General features: G+C 41.0%; 2 protein-coding genes across 15 annotated transcripts in view; one reads left to right on the top strand and one right to left on the bottom strand.

The window, feature by feature from the left end:
- Window positions 1–19,867, bottom strand: part of SPEF2 (sperm flagellar 2) — a 146,420-nt gene extending 126,553 nt beyond the window's left edge. For 4 of the 14 annotated variants that reach the window (XM_039542954.1, XM_039542956.1, XM_039542955.1 and 1 more), the window contains exons 1-7: window positions 19,583–19,857; window positions 17,973–18,075; window positions 10,742–10,994; window positions 9,514–9,684; window positions 7,348–7,488; window positions 6,050–6,132; window positions 1,343–1,559 (exon numbers count right to left, since the gene is read on the bottom strand). In XM_039542954.1, the coding sequence (XP_039398888.1) occupies window positions 1,343–1,559; window positions 6,050–6,132; window positions 7,348–7,488; window positions 9,514–9,684; window positions 10,742–10,994; window positions 17,973–18,075; window positions 19,583–19,640 (1,026 nt within the window). In that variant the 5' untranslated portion in view covers window positions 19,641–19,857. Of the gene's footprint in view, window positions 1–1,342; window positions 1,560–6,049; window positions 6,133–7,347; window positions 7,489–9,513; window positions 9,685–10,741; window positions 10,995–17,972; window positions 18,076–19,582 lie in introns of all 14 variants that reach the window. The other 10 variants (XM_039542947.1, XM_039542948.1, XM_039542949.1 and 7 more) reach the window with 9 other exon arrangements.
- PRLR (prolactin receptor) overlaps window positions 19,797–20,568 on the top strand; it is a 293,258-nt gene continuing 292,486 nt past the window's right edge. Inside the window, exon 1 of the mRNA XM_039542962.1 lies at window positions 19,797–19,916. The gene's annotated coding sequence lies outside the window, so the exon portion shown is untranslated. The remainder of the gene's footprint in view (window positions 19,917–20,568) is intronic.

Here is a 20,568-nt window from a genome sequence, read left to right as displayed (position 1 = left end):
ACAAACATACACACTAAGGACAACAAACTCACCCCAACTCTGAGGCTAAATAAACCTGAGGGGGTTGTGGGGATTAAGGGGAGTAACTGCAAAACCCATTTTGAGACACAGCATTCCCCTCCAGAAAGCCAGCCATCTTTGTCTGCTCCCTACCCCTTACCAGCACCTAGATCTTATGCTTAATTTGTGCAGGGACTTGCCAAGGCTGAGCCTCGGCAACTCTAGGCTTGGCAGTTCATAGCCCTGGCACCTCTGGATTTGCCGCATTGATTATGAAAGTAAAAAAATTGCTTGAACCCTAGCACCTCTTTCATTACAAATTAAGCACTGCCCAGATCTAAGATCTGGGTAACTCTAATGCAGCCATGCAAGAGGTTTGGGGAATCCTTGCCTCCCCCTACTTCCCTGCCCAGCCACTTTAGAAAGTCACAATCTAGCGCTAAATATTTAACAACTTTTCCTGAATGCACAAAAGCAAGATTTTAATCATTTTACTTCATTATCTGTTTTAAACTTACCAAGTGACTATGCCTCCTTGAGAGCTAGCCATGTATAAAGTTTGAAGTTTTTAAGTTCAACCATTTTTTGGGAAAAGTTTTTTTTTGGGCCAGATCTTCAACTAGTGTAAAACATCTTAGCTTCATTGACTTCAATTGAACTATGACAGCTTTCACAAGTTGAGGAGCTGGTACACCTTTACCTCAATATAACGCTGTCCTTGGGAGCCAAAAAAATCTTACCGCGTTATAGATGAAACCATGTTATACTGAACTTGCTTTGATTCACCGGAGTGCGCAGCCCCGCCTGCCCGGAACACTGCTTTACCATGTTATATCCAAATTTGTGTTATATCGGGTGGCGTTCTATCGAGGTAGCGGTGTATTATTATTTCTCTCTATACATTTATAGATACAATTTTTCTCCATTTTCCTAATAAAAACATCTGAACAGAGTTTGTTCAAACATTCCAAAAACAGTTATGTCACCTGAGGGCTGAGATCAAACATGCAAAATTTCAGCACACCAGCGACTTCCCATTTGATACTCCCAGCTTCCCAACATCATTACATGCCATAGCAAAACATCTGCCTCTTAGGACTGCTTCAATAAATCACCCTTACTGCTTCCATCATGTAAGAGAAATGTGAGATGAGAATGACACCGCTAGCTTTTTGAATTATAAAAAGTCCAGCTTTTTCTGTAATTCTGGGGGGGGGAAATCTGATAGCTAAAGACTGCTGTTATGCAATTAAATATCAATTTGTTGTTTTATTTTTCCATTTAGATACTTGCAAATTGGTAATTCTGCATGCGATACTACATATCAGCACAAATACCTCACCTCTTGTGCTTCGTGGGCTATTAGCTGTTCCATTAACATCTTCCGTCGTCTTTTTTCTCGTTGCTCCCGGGCAAAACTGTCTTCCTCTAGGCGTTTTTGAATTTTTCTTATATATTCATCATCTGAATAAGTGCTCAACAATTCAGTAGTTGTCTGGGCTGTGGTATCTGGAGCTGTTGTGTCTAACTCCTGTATCTGCAAGGTGTCCTGTACATTGCTAAGAAAATACATGTTGAACATCAAAAGAACAGCTACTTAACCTTACACTAAGTGTGATTCTTTGAGAGGTGTTGTCAATGTGGATTCCACTCTTGGTGCACATGAACCACATGCACATGAAATTGGATTATTTTGGCCAGCAGCGTCAGTTAGGTCCACACCTGCACCCTAAATGTCCTTGTGTCCCCCATTTGAGGGCTTAGCAGGCATAACCATTCCCTTGCCAGTAAAAAAATCCCAGAGGATTAGGACTACACAGGATTGGGAAGGAGGGTGGGTCACAGAATCAAAATGGAAAACACATCTCAAAGAACCACCGTTTACTGTAAGGCTAATAACCATTCTTTTTTCTTCAAGTGATTGTCCACAATGATTCCACTCTTGGTGACTAACAAGCAGTTGTCTACTTGGAAGGTGGGTAGTAAGGGACTTACTTAAATAGCGACTGCATGATAGCCCTACCAAAGTAGGATCAGTCTTGAAGAGTCTGCCAAACAATAATATCTTGTAAATGTAGTGTCCATTAGCTGCCCTACAGTTTTCAGAATTAAGGACATTCTTCAAACAGGCAGCAGAGGCTGCCTGAGATCTAGCAGACTTGGTACATCCTGTCAGCTCACTTGAATGTGGCCAAATTGATGCTGGTGTGTTCTACAGGTCTTTTGAGGTTCCAACCATCCTTTGTTTACAGGCATGGTGAGCCTGCCAGGTATATAGGGGTACATGATGTCCAAGGGTTTGTGAGGTTTCGCCTGCACCACTTCTGATCTGAGCCTGCTGGGCTCTGATTGGCTGCTTTCATGTAGCTTCTCTAGTCAGGCCCAGAGGACTCATCTTCATAGGCCCTTTCCTAAAGCACAATGTAGTAGGACCACAGGGCTTGTATAGCTAAAGTCTCTGCCAGGAGGAATAAGGCTAATAAGATATGAGTACTGGGGTGAGGGACTGACAGCGGGGTTCTCACCACGCCAAACCTTTCAAGGAAAGTAGACTCTGGTACTGGGCCCAAAAATAAATCACTCATACTATATGTGCCCTGGATACCAACATAGTAGGTATTGATACACTGGGCACTGAGGAACATGCTTCCAAGGTTGCCTGTACAGTACCATAGGATTTGTATTGAGAGAGATAGGGCCTGCAGGTTTAGTGGGTACTGCCAGCACTCTTAACAGTCAGTACTGGAGTGCTAGAGGGTCCATCTCAGGCTATTTTCTGCTCCTGCACTATTGAGCCTGAGACTACTAAGACTTATAAGTCTTGTGCCTCAACTCAGAAGGTGACCTATTCTTTGGCTCAGCTCAGGAGTAGTGTTTCTTCCTACCCTATCAGAGGTCACTGAAGCACGAAGGAGGCAGATGACTGGCACCTCTTGGTCAGTTTAGCTTTGTGTGGAATCTTGACTCACTCAGGGGCTCATGGAGAAAAACTGACTGAGGTCAAGCTGCCTCCCTCCTTTTGGTGTCCAAGGAGGCTTACATACAGCACACCAAAAGGAACAATTTTAAGAAGACTTCTCTCACTTTTTTAGTCTGTTTAGAGAAGAAGTGATATATGGTGCATTGTTCAGGAATACGTCTAGGATGACCAGACAGCATGTGTGAAAAGTCGGGGCAGGGGATAATAGGAACCTATATAAGAAAAAGACCCCAAAATCGGGACTATCCCTCTAAAATCGGGACATCTGGTCACCCTAAATATGTCCCTGTCTTTAGACAATCTAGGTGCCTATTTTGTTTTTGTTAAGTGGCACTGAAGCTTCACATCAGACACAGGTCTTAAACCCCAGAGATTTTGCTTTTGGCATTTTGCTAGTGCCCACAAATACAGGGTGATTCTAGCTGAAAAGCAAAATCCAACTAAAATAAGATTTATTATTAATATTATTTGTGTTGCCAATGGGCAGCAAGACTAACAATTAACCCTAAACTCTCACAATGTGCAGAGAAGCAGGTGCACACTGCAGGGGTTGCATCTTGCTCCCACAGGTGCTAAAAAGGAACTGATGGACGGTTGGGACACTCAGTTCTTCGTGACCTCTGGGGCGAGGGCACGGAGGGAGCAGGCATGGCACCAACAGACCCTGCTGGCCAAAATAACCTGGTCTTGTGTGCCTGGGATGCATGAACACCGAGTGGAATCCTTGTGGATTAATCACTTGAAGATTATATATTGTTTTACAGTGATAAAGTTGCTGCCTCCCTGCTCTGCCCCTTCCACTCTGGTCACCAGCTGTAATATCAAGGAAAAGACAAAGATCTTTGCTGCCCTGAAACTAGCTGCTGCTGCCTCCTCCCTGATGGGCCAGTTGCCCCTAAGTTCTGACTTTGGGGAACGAGCTTTTATCATCTCTTTGAAACCAGTATGTTGTTTTTGTCAGTCTGTTTGCTTTTTTAAAATAGGCAGAGTGCCTGTATCTTTATTGGGCTGGAAGTGGAATTAATTAAAAGAAAATATTCTGCTTAATATATACAGTGCAGCTTTAATTTATGTTGGTTTTATCATATAGATGTTCAAGTGCCATGTTATGTGTTTGAGAGGTATTTTATGTTTCCTCAATCTAAAACCCATACCAGAAAAATGTAAGCATCCCAAGCAGAAAGGCACTGAGTGGCTCTTGAAGCCACTTTATATTATTTTCAGTCTCCTGCTAAAGCACAGGTGAGGCATACCAACAGCAGGTGTCTTTCTTCCAGGGCTTCGTGGTGCGCAGTACAAACAGTTTCTTAACCAGACAAATCATCTGCTGTTTCTATTTTAGTATGCTCTGTTCTACATAGGCTCTTGTACTTGTGCTCATCATGGCAACATCTGAGCACCTTCTTCTATAGCTATTTTATGCAGGCATTAAGGTTCTAGCACAGGGGTAGGCAACCTATGGCACGTGTGCTGAAGGCGGCACACAAGCTAATTGTCAGTGGCACTCACACTGCCCGGGTCCTGGCCACTGGTCTGGGGGTGGAATCTGCATTTTAATGTAATTTTAAATGAAGCTTCTTAAATTACATACAACAATAGTTTAGTTATAGATATAGAAAGAGCCCTTCTAAAAAGGTTAAAATGTATTACAGGTCTGTTGCATCTTACGCACATTTAACATGCATGATTTCAGCTTTACGTGGTCGGCAAAAACAAAACAAAAAAAGAAAAAATTTTTAATACTGTACCTGTAGTGCGAGCGAGTCGCCTGCCATTATACTCAATGTAATTTTGACTATACACGATTTTCGCTTTACGTGCTGACTGTGGATGCAACAGACCTGTACTGGCATGCAAAACCTTAAATTACAGTCAATAAACAAAGACTCAGCACACCACTTCTGAAAGGTTGCTGACCCCTGTTCTAGCAATATGAAATTGGAAGATCCTTGCATGGCCAAATTAGAGGAAGAAGTTCATGTTGAAAAACATCTTCAGATGACTAGTGCGAAATACACTGATTAAAATCAAGAATTAGATAGCCTGAAACAGCTCTCCTCTGTCTTAATTACACAAAAAGTTGTTCTCCAGTGAAAAAATATAAGTTTTGGAAAAATCAAACTAAAAATTAAAAATGGGATTCTCATGTGCATAAAATATCTGCATAAGTATGAAATTTGGAAACATAAACCTTAATCCATCACGTTTAAGGAATTCTTCGCCCAGGAAAACAGGGGGAACTAATAGATAAATTAGCTGAACTGATCCCTGTAACCTAATGCATGTGAGCAGTCTCATTGCCTTCACTGGAACTACTCACATTTGTAAAGTTAAACACATGCTTAAGTGTTTGCAGGATCAGAACTTCAGTGAGGCAAGAGTTCATGTACACTCTTAAGTAGCCCTACCTCATTCAAGCCCCAATTGTCCACAAACTAATGCATTCACTTAACTTTACATTAGCTTCAAGTAAGTAAGTAAGTGTGTGTATAAGTCTGTGCAGGATTGAGGCTTCAATGTACACAGCGAAAGATCTCACATTATGCACAGTGACAACAGGACATTCTAAGATAGTTAATACAACTACTTTTTTTAAAGTCAGTGTGAATACATGATGTATATGATACTTTAAACTCTTACCAGTTGACCAAAACAAAACAGATTATCACAGTATCATGGGAAGGCACATGTCCAATTTACAGATTACTTCTGTACAAACATTAAGTTTCTACTCTAAAGCTTTTTGAGAGGAAAAAATGTGGGCTACTTTTTAAAAAAATGTACTCAAACTTTCCAAACATTCATTGAGACAAGACCTGGAAAACATGAGCCTAAAAAAGAAGAAAGTTTGAGAAAGTTATAAGCAACTGAGAAAGGCTCTTTAGGGATATTAATGTCTCTTTGTCTGACTGCAAAATTTAAAAATAGAGAATGAGGTATATTTTAAAATAAAAATGAGAACAGTTGATAAGGGGTGAACAGTTTCATTAATAGAACCACAAAACTAGTGGATATTTCTTCCCCCCAGTGACTACAGTTTCATTGATGTTAACTTGGTGCAAACATTACCTGTCAGTGACTTGGGTGCTACTAGAAGTAGGGCTCTCTTTCCTCATAAACTTCTCAAACGTCTTAATTTCCATGTATACATCCTAGAGAAACAGCACAGACATTTCAATTGTCTTACCTTCCCTAAAACCACAAAAGATGGATTCAACTAGTAATCATTAGTATTTGTACTGTAACTATTATACAGAGAATTTTTAATGTAATTTTAATGTCTTAGAATAAATTATATTGAGAACATATTACGTATTAGCTAGTCCTGGGTGACAGAAGACAAGCTTATATCATGCTCCTACACACTCACTTCATCGTATTTTCCTCTTCCTACATACAAGTCAACCCATTGTAAAGACAACATCTGGAGCTTTGCAGTCTTCCATTCTGCACAATATGGTTTGCTAGATTACTGAGTAAAGTCAGTTCAAGCCCTGTGAAGAGTTCATTCAGGGTTTTTTTAAGTATACTGTTCTTTGCCAAGTATGTTGTAATTTGGATTCAGCAGCCCAAATTTAGTCTTATTTTACACCCTGTGTAACCCAACTCATTTGGTAATTCCAAAAGAGAATAGGACTAACTAAATTATCTCTCTTCCCTCCCCCTCCCCCCGCCTTCAAAGTTCTCAACTAGATCTGGTCGTACAGAATGTGAGTCAGGGTAAAATTTGGCCCACTTAGTTCTAAGTACAACATGACCCAAATTTCTGAATGGGAAGCACTCTCCAAAAAAGCTTTAAATGTATTAAATACAGTAGTGTAACATAAAAGAATCCAGCAAAAGTCTTCCTTGCTTTGATATGAGACAGCTACCAATTTTAAATCTTACTAGTCTTTTTTGTTGTCAATGACACTTTTATATAGCATATTGTAAAAGAGTTAATAAATTACAGTGCAGAAGTACAACAGTCACAAATCATAAGGAAGTGACTAAGGGCTTGATACAACTTCCATTAAAGTTGACAGGAATTTTTCCACTGACTTCAATGTGGCAAGAGTGGATCCTAAAATGTTACCAAGGATTAATTTAAGGCCTGGTTCTGTACTACTTACTCTGGAAGAACTCTCATTGATGTCAATGGGAGATTTCTCTAAGTAAAGTAGGCAGGATCAAGCCCTTAGAGGTTACTGGGCCAGATTCACTACTGCATTAGGCCAGTTTTATACTGATGTAATTGTTGAAATCAGTTAAATCAACAGTGCAATTTGGTATGCATATCATCTCTAACAGTAGATTTCTACTATGAGTTTGCTTGCTTTGCAAAATTTAATGTTACTAAAACTTAAAGTAATAAAGTTAACACTTACCTCTGCTTCTTTTTTCTTTTTTAACAATTTTTGGGCTTCAATAGCTTTCAAGGTACGGTTTAATGGTGGTTTTGGAATCTGTATAATAGCTGCTTGAATCCTGGCCATTATTTCATTTTGTCTCCTTCTTCCTTTACGATGCTGAACATCCAGTATAAATCTGTTCAGTTACTTGAGTATTGTACAAGTACAAGTATTGTAATTCTTATAAGCAGAAAGTATTGGAACAAACAAGTTCCAATCTTGCATATAGTGCTATAAAAACTTATGATTAAACCATTTTTCAAAAAGTAGAACATTTTTTAAAAAATGAAATCAAGAAGCCCATCTCTATATGTTGTGTATAATTAAGTCTTAATGACTGTATTTTGAGTTCTCCTGATTTGTCAGTCTCATATATGCAATCTTTTCTTTGGGCCAAAAACTGATCTTGTAAACTAACTTTCTAACTGATCAACAGTCATAGCAACATCCTAGCACACTATATTGGGAGAGGGAGGTATACTATTCAAACAGCAGTATCAGAAGGTGTATGTCTTCACAATGCATAACGCCTCCTGGGGCTGGTAGCGGTGGGGAATAGTACACAAAGAAATGTCCCTTGGTACGTTCCTCCAAAGATGCATCCAGGACTCTCATTATGCAGCTTTACTGGTGTACTGGGATCAGGGTCTTCACCTCATCCCCTGAGGAGATAGGCACCCCCAGCAGTTTGTAGCACTGCCAACCCTGCACTCCCAAGTGCTCACAGCCACGTCTTCCCTCCCTACCACTTTGAGGGTGCACTACTCTGTGGCCCTTCCCCATTTTGTGCCACCACAGAGGGAGAGGGATAGACCTCAGTGCTACACTACTTTTATTTACTCAACTCCATTACAGATAATACCAGTGTGCCTCCACAAAACATGATTACAGATCTGTCAGATGGAGGCTTTTTTAATAATCAAAATTTGTAATATGTATATTTTTAAAATTAAAAACTGGTAATATAAAAATTAAAGACTTTCTTGTTTCACTGACAATTGCATGTGTTAACATTTCCCTTTTTTCATTTCTCTTCTTTCTCTGAGAGAAAGTTGCACGGATCCTCACCATTTTTCCTATGTCTCCTCTGCTTTTTTGCAGGTTTTTTGGTCTCTTCTACTTTCCCCTTCCACCATACTTAGTCCTCTCTCTCAAAAGGCTTTCAACATTAAATTGGATAAAATAATAAAAGCTGAATCTGAAATTAATACTCCTCATTCAACAGTTGATTAAGGACTGAAGAACTGCATCCCCCAATGATACTGAAGTGCTACTCTGAATTGAGGGAAAACAGTATGTTGAAAGGCTTCCTATTCTCTTCTAAAATTTACTTTCTTTCCTCTTTAGAAGCAAGTACCCCAAGTGACATCTCTGAGTAGCATTTCAAATACAGTCAAGCCTCTCTGGTGCCTTTTTGATCAATTGTTGAAGCTATCTTCAGATCCAAGCTTTTGGCCGTCAATTGTGAATATAAAGCAGGAGGGGTCAGGAGGTGGGGCGGATACCAAGGTGACACCATCAAGCGGACTATATTAGATTAGGTATACCTGGGCAAGAGTTTGAGGCTGGGTGGAAAAAGCAATTTACCTCCTGAGATTAAACAAAAAAATCAACCCCAAAAGGGAGCATTATATCAAAGACAAGAGAAGCATGTTTTTATTTTAAATGTCATTTACATTTTTTGGTGAAGAATATTTAGATGGGTATGGATAGTTTACTTTCTGTTCTTATTTTTCTTATACTGATAAGACCCATTTTATAATCATAGTAAGACTCTTCACGTTGTGTGTCATGTTTGGATATTACAACTTTTCATGTGATTGTGGCATTTGCCCTTTATTCTTATTCCTAACAATCCACTTGTGTCATGGCACAAACACACCAAACACTTTATTATCCTGATGTGTGTGTGTGTAAATATTAATATTTAAGTGATTTATAAAATACCATTGGTTACACAGCCACATCTTTATGTTTGTCAAGAGTGTTACACTTTTTCCTGCTTTTCCATCAATATGTATGTGTGGAGCAATATAAAGGGAATTAATGGCATCAGCAGGACTAATAAAACACTTAAAGTTTACATAAGTAAACATCTGCAGGATTGGATTCTTGGTATGAAAAAATAAATTGGCTTTTCACCTTTTCAATGTCTTGGGCTCTTTGCTCCTCCTGGATTTTTTGAACTTTCTGTTGTTCTGCAAACTGTATACAAGCTATTTTATTTTCCATGTGCTTAGATTTCATTTCAAAATGCTCTGAAACCTGCTGCAGTCTCAAGTCAGTCTGCCGCGGCATTAGGTTTCTAAGACGCTATGATGAAATAATGTTTCAAGATAGCTCAGAGTTAGAAACAGTAACACAAACATTACATTTAACCACTTAAACAGTAACACAAACATTACATTTAACCACTTAAACATTAAACTATTGTACTTCCGAAACTCAAAATTGTCCTATTTAAGAAAATAGTTTTGAATAGGCACTTCCCATATACTGTACTGATGTTCGCAGAACAACTAGATATACAGGATTTTTTTTTCCCCAGAAAAATTGCCAGATTGGCTGAAATTGACATAGAGAGTTGTAAATTACAGGACGGCAAATGATATTTGAACAGATGAATTCAGTAAATTGCAGGAAATGCTGAATCAGGTGTTCCTTGTTTCTTTAGCTGCACCTCTTTTCCCTTTTTAGTTTGTGCTAGCCACATACAACCGCCTTGGTGAAGGGATATTATAGCTGCTCCCACTCTCCTTGAGGATCGTTCTGCCAGTGGAGACATATGTCTGATTTTGTGCCACCAAACAGCATATACACAAGGGATAAATTTGGTTCACAACACACAGCTTATTCAAAATTGCTCACCCTCATGAGGGAGTGTGGCCTGCTCTGAGAGAGCACTACTAATGAGATCGGGGAGTGTATGCTCTGGCAGGACCTACACCGCTAACCCTCTTCTCAGTCTTTTGCTCTTTGCTCAATTTCTGCATGCAAACTGTACTGCCGAGAAGAATAAGATGGCAGCTGCTGTAAAACTACTGGCCTGTGCTGTTATTTCCTTTATGGCAAAAAAGAAGCCTGGGGAAGAAAGTAGGCAACAAATGGAAAGAGGAAAAGCAAGGGAACAGAGAATCTTGAAGCTGATTGGCCTGCCTGTGAATCAATGAAGGGGATGGAAAACTAAGCATCTGTCACAGACGCTTCACATAGGTACTCTATGTTGAACAGAAAGTTCTGTTAAATGAGCTGAATGTTTTTTTTTTTGGGGGGGGGGGTAGGTTTTGTTACCCAAAAGGTATATGTAAATGTGCTGCATTTTAGTCTGTTGATTATCCGGTGATGTATACGACAAACGTAATTAACCTACCTCTCGATACAACTTGCTCTCAATGCCCTGGAGCTTTGCAGGTGCTGCAGGTCTCATTGCTTCCATGGCTACTCCTGTGAGCCCCGCCTTTTTCTTTTTTTCTAGGGCAACATACAGTTGATACAAAAGCTTGGTTGCAGCCCCATGCTGTTCAGTCATGATATTTTGGGCCTCATTTTGGTCAAACTGCACACCAAGGAGTTGAAATGTTGGTTCCAGGCGAGAAAAATTGTTAAGTTTAGAGTTTGCGACCCTATGTTTAAAAAACAAAAATATATGTAGTATGGTATTTTGCTACTATAAAGTACTATACATACTGCAAAGTACTATGTTACTTTGCACTTCATAGAGTTTATTTTCATAGAGCTTAAGGCCAGAAGGGACCATTAGAGAAACTACCTGAATGTCCAACTTGCTGCAGTAAGCACTATGATGACATATACCACTATATCAGGTTATTAAGAAAAAACCTGACTCTGAATAAGAGTTAAAGGTAGGTTGTAATGTGCATGGTGAATAAAAAATAATTATTCATTGATACACGCTCAAAAGAAACAATTCAAAATATTCAATATATTCAAAACTTTTTGATTTAAACAAAACCCTTTCATTAACCTAGGTAGCTGTAGGAGAGAATGCAGGCAGAAGCCCAGCAGCAGAGTGGGGGGCTATCCAGTTTATCGTGCTGAATGCAGCATGTATGATTACCTGCCCTGTGGGTGGGTGGCGTATGTGTGCATTTGGTGCACGGAGCTCCTGGCCCTCAGAGACCGTGTTCGGGCTTTGGAGGCCAGGGTGGTGGAACTGGAGGAGCTAAGAGAGGTATGTTGATAAGGCTTTCTGGGACACTGTAGATCTGTCCCACCTCCGGTCAGACAGCCCCTGCGCTGTTGAGGAGGATGAAAGGCCCAGGGAAGGAGAGCAGTCAATGGGAGCAGAGGAAAACCTTCCCATAGTTGGGATCCTCCTTCCAGATGGTGTTGGGGTATTCTCTCACACGGAGGTTACCTCTCCGGGGGAGGGAACTCCAATCACTAGGAAAAGGCAGGTGTTAGTAATGGGAGTGTAGCAGGGCAGTTACCCCACTCCTGCCCTGAAGGGCTTAAAACAGCCCTGGGAGAGGGCTATGGCAGGAAAAACAGCTACTAGGCTGATTGGGGAAGCAGCTGCAGCTGGGCCACGCCCCAATCAGGCCTCAGCTGGCCCTATATAAGAGGCTGGGAGCCATGAGCTCAACAATCTCTCTTTGCATTCAGAGAGAGAAGGGCCTGGCTGCAGGGAGGGTATGGTGATTTGCCTGCCTGGTGCGAAGGTTGTGGATCTCTCAAGGCATCTAGATAGACTTATGTGTAGTGCTGGAGAGAAGCCGGTGGTTGTGGTACATGTAGGTACCAATGACATAGGGAAGGGTAGGAGTGACATCCTGGAGGCCAAATTTAGGCTGCTAGGGAAGAGACTGAAATCCAGGATGTTTATAGTGGCATTCTCCGAAATGCTTCTAGTTCCACACACAGGGCTATGTAGGCAGGCAGAGCTTCAGGGTCTCAATGCGTGGATGAGAGGATGGTGTATGGAGGAGGGGTTTAGATTTATTAGGAATTGGGGAAACTTTTGGGATAGGGGGAGCCTATACAGGAGGGATGGGCTCTATCTAAACCAAAGTGGAACCAGACTGCTGGCACTAAACATTAAAAAGGTTGCAGAGCAGTTTTTAAACTGAAAGATGAGACTGCTGCAGAAGAGAATGTGGATCAGACAGACTTCTCTTAGAGGAGAGTCTACTGAGAGAGATTCTCTAGGTTTTAGTCAGGAGGAGAGGATGGAAGAGGATAAAGTAGGGGCCGGATCAGACAAGAAACATGCACATAAAAAAGAATCTGACACATCAGAAAAGGGCAGACAAATAAACAGTGACAAGTTTTTAAAGTGCTTGTACACAAATGCTAGAAGTCTAAATAATAAGATGGGTGAACTAGAGAGCCTCGTGTTAAAGGAGGATATTGATATAAAAGGCATCACAGAAAGCTGGTGGAGTGAGAACAGTCAATGGGACACAATCATTCCAGGGTACAAAATATATCGGAAGGACAGAACAGGTTGTGCAGGAGGGAGAGTGGCACTGTATGTGAAAGAAAATGTAGAATCAAATGAAGTAAAAATCTTAAGTGAATCCACATGTTCCATAGAATCTCTATGGATAGTAATTTCATGCTCTAATAAGAATATAACATTAGGGATCTATTATCGACCACCTGACCAGGACAGTGATAGTGATGATGAAATGCTAAGGGAGATTAGACAGGCTATCAAAATAAATAACTCAGTAATAGTGGGGGATTTCAATTATCCCCATATTGACTGGGAACATGTCACCTCACAACGAAATGCAGACACAAAATTTCTTGATACTTTAAATGACTGCTTCTTGGAGCAGCTGGTACAGGAACCCACAAGGGGAGAGGCAATTCTCAATTAAGTCCTGCGTGGAACGCAGGATCTGGTCCAAGAGGTAACTATAACAGGACCGCTTGGAAATAGTGACCATAATATAATTAAAATTCCTTTGGTGGGAAGAACACCTCAACAGCCCAACACTGTGGCATTTAACTTCAGAAAGGGGAACTATGCAAAAATGAGGGGGTTAGTTAAAAAGAAATTAAAAGGTACAAGTATCAGAGGGGTAGCCGTGTTAGTCTGGTTCTGTAAAAGCAGCAAAGAATCCTGTGGCACCTTATAGACTAACAGACGTTTTGCAGCATGAGCTTTCGTGGGTGAATACCCACTTCTTCGGATGCAAAAACGTCTGTTAGTCTATAAGGTGCCACAGGATTCTTTGCTGCTTTAAAAGGTACAGTGACTAGAGTGAAATCCCTGCAAGCCGCATGGACACTTCTCAAAGGCCCAATTTAAATGTATACCCCAAATTAAAAAACACAGTAAAAGAGCCACCGTGACTTGACTTAACCATGTAAAAGAAGCAGTGGGAGATTAAAAGGAATCTTTTAAAAAGTGGAAGCCAAATCCTAGTGAGGTAAATAGAAAGGAGTCAAATTAAGTTTAAAAATGTAATAAGAAAAGCCAAAAAGGAGTTTGAAGAACAGCTAGCCAAAAACTCAAAAGGTAATAACAAAATGTTTAAGTACATCAGAAGCAGAAAGCCTGCTAAACAACCAGTAGGGCCCCTGGACGATCAAGATACAAAAGGAGCGCTTAAAGACGATAAAGTCATTGCGGAGAAACTAAATGAATTCTTTGCTTCAGTCTTCATGGCTGAGGATGTTAGAGAGATTCCCAAACCGAGCTGGCTTTTGTAGGTGACAAATCTGAGGAATTGTCACAGATTGAAGTGTCATTAGAGGAGGTTTTGGAATTAATTGATAAACTTAACAGTAAAAAGTCACCGGGACCAGATGGCATTCACCCAAGAGTTCTGAAAGAATTCAAGTGTGAAATTGCAGATCTATGAACTATGGTTTGTAACCTGTTCTTTAAATCGGCTTCTGTACCCAATGACTGGAAGATAGCTAATGTAACGCCAAAAGGGCTCTAGAGGTGATCCCAGCAATTACAGACCAGTAAGTCTAACGTCAGTACCGGGCAAATTAGTTGAAACAATTGTAAAGAATAAAATTGTCAGACAGATAGAAGAACATAAATTGTTGGGCAAAAGTGAACATGGTTTCTGTAAAGGGAAATCGTGTCTTACTAATCTATTAGAGTTCTTTGAAGGGGTCAACAAATATGTGGACAAGGGGGAATCCAGTGGACATAGTGAACTTAGATTTCCAGAAAGCCTTTGACAAGGTCCCTCACCAAAGGCTCTTACATAAATTAAGCTGTCATGGGATAATAGGGAAGGTCCTTTCATGGATTGAGAACTGGTTAAAAGACAGGGAACAAAGGGTAGGAATTAATGGTAAATTCTCAGAATGGAGAGGCGTAACTAGTGGTGTTCCCCAAGTGTCAGTCCTAGGACCAATCCTATTCAACTTATTCATAAATGAACTGGAGAAAGGGGTATAAAGTGAGGTGGGAAAGTTTTCAAATGATGCTAAACTGCTCAGTATAGTCAAGACCAAAGCAGACTGTGAGGAACTTCAAAAAGATGTGACAAAACTAAGTGATTGGGCAACAAAATGGCAAATGAAATTTCATGTGGATAAATGTAAAGTAATGCACATTAGGGAAAAATAACCCCAATTATACATACAATATGATGGGGGCTAATTTAACTACAACTAATCAGGAAAAAGTAATTGGAGTCATCATGGATAGTTCTCTGAAGATGTCCATGCAGTGTACAGCGACAGTCAAAAAAGCAACCAGGATGTTAGGAATCATTAACAAAGGATAGAGAATAAGATGGGGAGTCTCTTACTGCCCTTATATAAATCCATGGTACACCCACATCTTGAATACTGCGTACAGATGTGGCCTCCTCATCTCAAAAAACTGGCATTAGAAAAAGTTCAAAAAAGGGCAACTAAAATGATCAGGGGTTTGGAACAGGTCCCATATGAGGTGAAATTAAGGAGGCTAGGACTTTTCAGCTTGGAAAAAAGAAGACTGAGGGGGGATATGATAGAGGTATACAAAATCATGAGTGGTGTGGAGAAAGTGAATGAGGAAAAGTTATTTACTTGTTCCCATAATATAAGAACTAGGGGCCACCAAATGAAATTAATAGGCAGCAGGTTTAAAACAAATAAAAGGATGATGTTCTTCACACAGTGCACAGTCAACCTGTGGAACTCCTTGCCTGAGGAGGTTTTGAAGGTTAGGACTATAACAGGGTTTAAAAGACAACTAGATAAATTCATGGAGTTAAGTCCCTAGCCTCTGTTTGTCAGAGGGTGGAGATGGATGGTAGGAGAGAGATCACTTGATCATTACCTGTTAGGTTCACTCCCTCTGGGGCACCTGGCATTGGCCACTGTTGGAAGACAGTTGGATGGACCTTTAGTCTGACCCAGTATGGTCATTCTTATGTATGAAAGCTCTACTGGAGTCTAAAAGCAATCTAGGATTTTTGATTGATTTATTTTAAACGGGTATACGATTGGTTAAAAAGGCTCTTTACTTAAATTTACTGTGGATACTGCTTTAATCTAGCTAGCATGGTTAATCATGAAGACATGGCAGCAAGGACTTCACTGCAGGCTAACAACCCAAGTACATACCCAGAGTTCCTGAGGGGCTTGTACTGGGGCAGCTAGCCTGTGCTGAAATGTGTGCTGCCACGCCTTCATTCCTACAGTAGAACCTCAGAGTTACGAACACCTTGGGGTCGTTTGTATGTCCGAATGTTCATAATTCTGAACAAAACATTATGGTGGTTCTTTCAAAAGTTTACAACTGAACATTAACTTAATACAGCTTTGTAACTTTGCTATGCAGAAGAAAAACGCTTCTTTTAACTATCTTTAAATGATATAAGCAGAGAAATTGTTTCTTTACCTGGTCAAATCTTCTTTTAAAACTTTCCCTTTATTTTTTTTAGTAGTTTACGTTTAACACAGTACTGTATTTGCCTTTTTTTGTCTCTTCTGCTGCCTGATTGCCTACTTCCGCTTCCATATGAGGCTGACCAGTCATTTCATAGCTCTGGCGTTCGTAACTCTGAAGTTCTACTCTACTGTTATCTGTTCTAAGTAGATTAGAGCTAGCACAAGTATGCCTACCTGTTCTCCAAGCCCACCTTCATTTGCTAAGTGGATATGTTATCAGATAGAAACGCCATCCTACTACTAATTTCATTAGAAGATTTTATTATAATGTCCTTTGCCCAGTCAATGGAAAATTTATTGAGATTCCAATTCCTGCATAATTTACGTCAGAAGTGCATTCTGACTGTTAAAAGAATGAGGGACATGCCTCTGACTGATACTTGGTCCCTTCCAGGTGGTCTGGAAGTCTGGGGAGGCCGCAGCTGGCCACCTTCTTGGAGCTGGGGCTACGCACCGCCCACCTTCGCACGCCCTCCCGGTGCTCCTTTGGGGCTGGGGGACTAGCTGCAGGACTGGGCCAGTGGCTGCAGTGGGGAGGGGCATCTCTGCACTCTTCTGGCAGGGCAGGTGGCTCTGTGCTCCAGTGTGGGTGGAAGGGGTAGGGGCTGGGGACCAGCCTCCCCAAGCCGGTGGTTCACACACTGCCCATGACCTTCTCATAATTCCTTCAAAGTCTCTCTCCTAAAAATCATGCCCTGTCAAATTACAAATGGATTGGCTTTGGTTTGGCAAATATAAGAAATGGAAAGAGAAAATCAGGTTTATGACTTAAGCCTTGTTTCACAAGTAACTATGGAGAGGCTAAGCTCTTTCTGTAACATGGTTCAGTAAAGATATACTATTCTGAAGAGTTCACCTATTATCAAACGGACTTTCATTTTCACTCCAGTAATGGTCTCACTAATGCCATATATGGAGGTAGTATCACCTCCCTATGTGACGTTCTCATTGCTTATAAACCAAGGGCTGTGCTAGCCCACTTGGCCACAGCATTGCACTGGCAGATCATGTTCAACTGGTTATCCATCATGATCCCTAAAGCCTTTTAAAAGTCACTGCATTCCAGGATACAGTCCCCCATCCTGTAAGTATGACCTACATTCTTTGTTCCTAGATATGACCTTGCATTTGGCTCCATTTGAACTTGTTTTAATAAACCCAGTTTAACAAGTGATCCAGATCTCTCTGTATAACTGATGATGAGTTAATTATCCATCCACCAATTTTTGTGTCATCTGGAAACTTTATCAACACTGACTTTATAGATATTGAATAGCATTGGGACAAGAACAGATCTTTGTACGACTTCACTAGAAACACTCCACTGAATGATTATTTTCCTATTTTTGAGATCTGTTAGCCAGTTTTTAATCTATTTCATGTTACATCAATTTTGTACAGTGCTAATTTTTTAATCAAAAGTTCATGCAGTGCTAAATCAAATACCAATTTTCCATAGGACCATATTGATTGACATTAATTGTGCTGCAATCCTTTATCATCCTCATATATCTTTCCAGTAAATATTTAATTAATGTTCAGATCCTTTGGAAGTATGCAGCTAATTAATGCAGCTAATGCATATAATATGTCGCTAACTAATGACTGGTATGTAACTTCATCAAATCCTGCTAGGTATCACTAAAAAATCTTCAATGATAAACATCTTGTATAAGTTACATAGAAGATATAATGATGCTCTAGCTGTGCCTTAAGTTACAAACCTGCTTTGTGAAAATTGGTTAAAGTCATCCTGAAGTTCATATTTGTGCAGAATTTCTCCAATTAGGTAGCCAGTAGAAAATTCTTTTGGGAATGATTTTGGATCTGGGTTAAAAAACAAGCAACAACAACAAAATACAAAGTACCATATGAATAATAGAGATAATTACAGTGTGTGTATAACATCAGAGACTTGTACTTAATTTTTAGTTCAACTCATTATTGCTCTCAAAATCTTTACACTGTAAGTTAACTTTAAAGTTTTGTTAACTCAATTACTATATTAAAATAACTTTAGGATTAGAAATGGTCTTCAAGTAGCTAGTATTTATGTTGTATAACTCTACTAAGAGCCAAATTCCATAATCTACTTCATCTAAAATCTAAATTTCAATATCAAAAGGTAAATTACGCTATTATAACTATTTACACTTGGCTTAATTAAAATTTTGCAAAACCAATACTTGACAGGTTACAGTTACTAACTCTTTGCTCCTAAAACACACACACAAACAAAAACAGCCAGTAAATACGTTCTAATAGGCCTGATTTTGAGTAAGGGATGTCTCTCTCATTACAGAATAGATGCTCCTCTAAAGCCAATAATTCAAACAGCAGGAATTGCTGTATAAATATAAATTCAGGTACTTTCTATCCTCAAGTCCTTATAAAGTGATAGAATAGAAATTTTTCGTGGCCCCTGAGTCCCCAGGGATCTAGGGGAGAATCATCACCATTTTTTTTCACAAGTTATTTTTGAGATTTTAAAGAGATTATGTTGTAATTATTTGTGTGGAAAAAGTAAAATCCACAGCTGGTTTTAGCCCTTTATTTGGGTCTGAGGAAAGAGGGTGAATTCACATATATATCAGCCAGAGCTATCATGTAGTACTACTACTGCCACTGGCATTACCTCAAGGTCAGTAACTCTCATATATGGCATGCAGCATCTGCAGGAAGGTATATGAATGCCCATAGGTAAATCAAAATTCAGACGTGTATGGAAGAGAATTAGGGCGCCAGTATTTTCAGTTGCACGTAGTCATTACAGAGAGTGCACAAAGCCTACTGCAGGTATAGCGAGTATATGAATAATACCAACGTGCCAACAACCCGACTGCCATCCCAGCAGCAGAACCCTCCTGCTACTCCCACCTTACCCAGGCACTATGTTCCCAAACTTGCCTGCAGACGCCCAGACAACCTCACCCGTCTCCCGGACGTCAAAGTCTCCCCAAAAGTGACTGCCAGCCATGGCACATCGAAAGTCGAGCAGGGACCCCATCTCTCTAGCTGTACAGTGATACTGAGCCCGTCTTGCTGTGGCGCAGGCCGAGGGGGCAGTCCCCGGTGCACTGCGCGAGGGACTCCCCTTCGGGCAGCAACTCGGGCGCCCTTGCACCGTACGAAAGAATTGCCCGGGAGCAACTATCCACCGGCCCCTGCGAACAGACACACCTGGGGGAGCCCCTAGAGGTGCCTAGGCACACGGTGGTCTGTGGGCACCCCCGGGCCCTGCCTCCCGAGCTGCGGCACCGTCCCCTATGCGGCACCAGCCCCGTGTATCCTTACCACGCTGCCCAGGACCCAGGTGTCGGAGCCCTTGACTCACCCACGGTCCGGGAGAGCTTCACCTCCCGGTTCAGCCACTCGCACAGAATGTCCGACATGGCGGCCGCACGCGAACCCCGCTCACACGGGCCCGGCTCCGCGTCCCGTTACCATGGTGCCATGCAGGCAGCAACTAACGCATGCGCTGTGGCGGGGAGCTCGTGAATACGTAGCGGGACCAGGTGTGCCTTGTGAACTGCGCATGTTACAGGGGCGGGCGGGGAGAATGCCTTCTACTGAGCGCATGCGTCCAGAGCGGGGATGAGCGTGAACTGTTTTGTGTTGGCCGCGTTCGGCGCTGGCTTATGCGCATGCGCAGTGAGCCTCGTTCTCTGGTGGGTGCTGTAATTGTGTCGCTCAGGGTTGAAGGGGAGGCAAGTTGGGGCGGGGCGAGCTGTGGGGTGAGGTTAGGGGCAATGCCAGTGTGGTGGTGGCTTCTGTGATATGGACACTGTTCCAGTAAGGCCTAAACTGTGAATTCCATTTTGATTTCACATAGGTCACAGAACAACTAGCAGATGGTGTAGTAACTTACAGTCACCGGATTCTGTTACTTTTGTTGTTTTAACCCCTTAAAAGAAATTAGATTTAGAGCATTTTCCATTCAGACTAGTGCAGTAGTTCTCAAACTTTTTGTATCGATGACCCCTTTCAGATCAAACCTCTGAGTGCAACTCCCCTTATAAATTAAAAACACATTTTTATATTTAACACTATTTAAATGCTAAATTTATAACCGTATTGTTTAAAATGAATTTACCTTTTCTTTCCATTTTTAAATTAAAACTAAAATATATTTTTTTGAATTATTGTTATAAAGTTATTTTTTTGAAATTGTTACTGTTTAATATTGGGGGCGTGGGCACAAACACACTTTGTCAATATCACTTTTCACAGCAGACTTAGAACCCCATTGCCACCCTTACGTCTGTGCTACTGCTGGTGGTGGTGCTGCCTCCAGAGCTAGGTGGCTGGGGCACTAGCAAG

The sequence above is a fragment of the Mauremys reevesii genome, linkage group 6 (assembly GCF_016161935.1).
Source record: "Mauremys reevesii isolate NIE-2019 linkage group 6, ASM1616193v1, whole genome shotgun sequence".
NCBI lineage: Eukaryota > Metazoa > Chordata > Testudines > Geoemydidae > Mauremys > Mauremys reevesii.
Note: the sequence above shows the minus strand (reverse complement) of the source record. Positions and strands in the feature narration are given on the sequence as shown.